At 38.4% G+C, this 2,805-nt stretch overlaps 1 protein-coding gene across 2 annotated transcripts in view; it reads right to left on the bottom strand.

Annotated features, from left to right (window-relative positions):
- Positions 1-447: 447 nt before the first annotated feature.
- CRLF3 (cytokine receptor like factor 3) overlaps positions 448-2,805 on the bottom strand; it is a 28,123-nt gene continuing 25,765 nt past the window's right edge. For both annotated transcript variants that reach the window (XM_024736853.1, XM_024736861.1), the window contains exon 8: positions 448-2,139. In XM_024736853.1, the coding sequence (XP_024592621.1) occupies positions 1,883-2,139 (257 nt within the window). In that variant the 3' untranslated portion in view covers positions 448-1,882. The remainder of the gene's footprint in view (positions 2,140-2,805) is intronic.

Genomic DNA, 2,805 nt, shown 5'->3' with positions numbered 1-2,805 from the left:
TGAAGATATAAACTGAGGACCTTGAGATCATCCTGGATTATCTGACTGGGTCCTAAATCCAAGAGAAATGTCCTTTTAAGAGACCAAAGGAGGGAATACCCTGGTGGTCCGGGGGTTAGTTAGGACTGCCGCAGCCCAGCTAAAAACAAAGCCCAAAGGTCATGGGAAGACAGAGACTGGAGTTATGCAGCAACAAGTCAAGGAATGCCTGCGGCCACTAGAAGCTTCCAGAGACAAGGATTCTCCCCTAGACCCTTTGGAGGGAGTACAGTCTTGCCAATATATATGTTATATTTGTATATATAACTTATTCATTTTATATATATATATATATATATATATATATATGGATCCTCCCACTTAAAAGTGAAGATGACTTTTCTCCCTCTACTTAAAAAAGTAAACCTGAATTAATTAAATCTCATGAAAGAAAAAAATACACACATATACCTTTCAGTTTTTTATTTTGTTTCAGACAGTTGGACGAGGCATCTACATTCTAGCACATCTTCTTAACAGTCACTAAGCAAGTGAAAAACAGCTTAGTTATAATATAAAAAGGCAAGGGGAAAAGGTCATGATTGTCTAATAGGGAACTGGAATCCCCAAATAAATTATCTCACAAAAATATCAAACTTGCTTTTCCACTTTTCTGTTAAAAATGAAAAAAAAAATTCACATTAAAGAAAAAAGAACTTAAGCTGTTATATAGCAAGATAATCATTTTTACATCCTAAGTCCTTCAAATAAATATTTTAAACAAATTTAAGTTTTCCAAAAAATAGGTCAAGTATTTACCCTACATTTGTTTGGTCCACTAAAAGACCATTTATGAAACTGACATGAAACTGGACTGCAGCTCAGACCCTAGGAAGAACAATACTGCACGTCACTGAGGCTGGATACGCACCTGTGCGTATTTCAAACATGGGACATGGCCAGCACTGCTGTGCATACTACTTCCGTAAGTACTTTTACCCTGTAAAAACCCTCTAGCCTATCGCGAATTGAACTGCAAGGAAAGAACAAAAGAAAACACCTTGCCTGTTGTAGACATTTGCTCAGTAATTTTTTTTTTTTTTTTTTTTTTTTTGCGGTACGCGGGCCTCTCACTGTTGTGGCCTCTCCCGTTGCGGAGCACAGGCTCCGGACGCGCAGGCTCAGCGGGGCCCAGCCGCTCCGCGGCACGTGGGATCTTCCCGGACCGGGGCACGAACCCGTGTCCCCTGCATCGGCAGGCGGACTCTCAACCACTGCGCCACCAGGGAAGCCCAGTAATTTTTTAAAATACAAAAATTATCAAGCTTTTGGGACTTAAAGATTACTGAACATGAGATAAAATTCAATACTGCTTACAAATCCCTGAATATGAAGAGCATATTCAACACTCCTGTGGAGAACACACAAGAGAGTGTATATTACAGCGTACACGGTGGCACATTCTACCTGGTCTCTTCTTGCCTATTCATTCTAAAGTCCTGGATGGCCTTGGATCTTTAAAAGATAAAGATTTAATAAAAAAAAAAAAAGTTACATTACATTTCTGTGTTCTTACAGCCAACTTTAAAAAGAAGTACAGTGGAAAGGTACATAGGGCTGTCTATATCGCCTCATACTTTTAAAAGCCAATTTGATTTTTATTGTGATGTGATATTCCAATTAACACTATGCTAAAAGTAAAATGGACTGCATTACTGTTTTGTCCACAATATTCACGCCTCTTATTGCTAAGATATTGGAAAATAAATCCAGTAAATAATTTCTGTTTCCAATGACTTAACTGAGAGATGAATCTAACCATTTTTTAAACCAATGACAACTGAACTGGGCTGAGGAAAGCTATGTGAAACCCCTGCAAACCCAAAGCCAATCATCTGAAAATCTAGAATACCAGCACTTTCCACCCAGGATAGAAAAACGAGCATCCAAAGTAAAGAGAACCACAAGACTGATCGAGCAACCAATCAAACACCACTTCTCTGTTATTTGAGCTAATAGTTACTCGAAGCTTGATGTTTCCGCCTTCGTTATTATTGCTGGATCCTAGAGTCACAGCTTCAATGTCAAATGTGACAGTGGACCCAGAAGTAACTGCGGGCAACTGATTAGTCATTTCTTTTCCATTTACAAAAACTGCACCTAAAATGTTAAGGTAAAGAGTCATTCATATGTGAGCAATAACTAAGAACGGAAACAAGATTCTAGATTATTGGTGATACAGCTGATTTCCTAATTCAGATAAAGAAAACATTTTGGAATGCCAACTGGTCAAAGATAAATGCAGTTAAATATGTTAATTAACCCCCGTCCCCAAGGCAGAAGAAGAAGTTAAAGCTTTAATAACATTTTAGAGTTCTGGTCCAGGGTTCCACTCTTTTGAAATACAGACCATGAGTTTCCCATACGGATGGCATCAAAAGAAACTTGACTCCTTTATAAAATTACATCCTGTGGAACAAGATTGTTTCACATGGAATAAACAAGAATCTTGTGCTACCTACAGTTTGACCCACACAGTAAAATATTCATACATCTTGGTAGTGATTTTTAAAAGTGTGATTACTGCAAAGTAAGGGACCAAAGAACACTACAGATGTAAACTCTCTCCCCGTTTCCCTAATCTATGCCGAATTTATGTTGTCTAATCTATGTTGAATTCAGATCACCCAGGCACACCGAATCCAGGGGTAAACCGCCTGGTGAAAATCCCAGCTCAATCACCTCCAAGCTATGTGAGTTTAAGCCAGCTACTTCACCTCTCTGTGGCTGTTTTTTTTTTTTTTTTTTTTTTTTTTGGACAGCAGG

Source organism: Neophocaena asiaeorientalis, unplaced genomic scaffold (genome assembly GCF_003031525.2).
Source record: "Neophocaena asiaeorientalis asiaeorientalis breed wild unplaced genomic scaffold, Neophocaena_asiaeorientalis_V1.1 scaffold129, whole genome shotgun sequence".
Classification (NCBI taxonomy): domain Eukaryota; kingdom Metazoa; phylum Chordata; class Mammalia; order Artiodactyla; family Phocoenidae; genus Neophocaena; species Neophocaena asiaeorientalis.
Note: the sequence above shows the minus strand (reverse complement) of the source record. Positions and strands in the feature narration are given on the sequence as shown.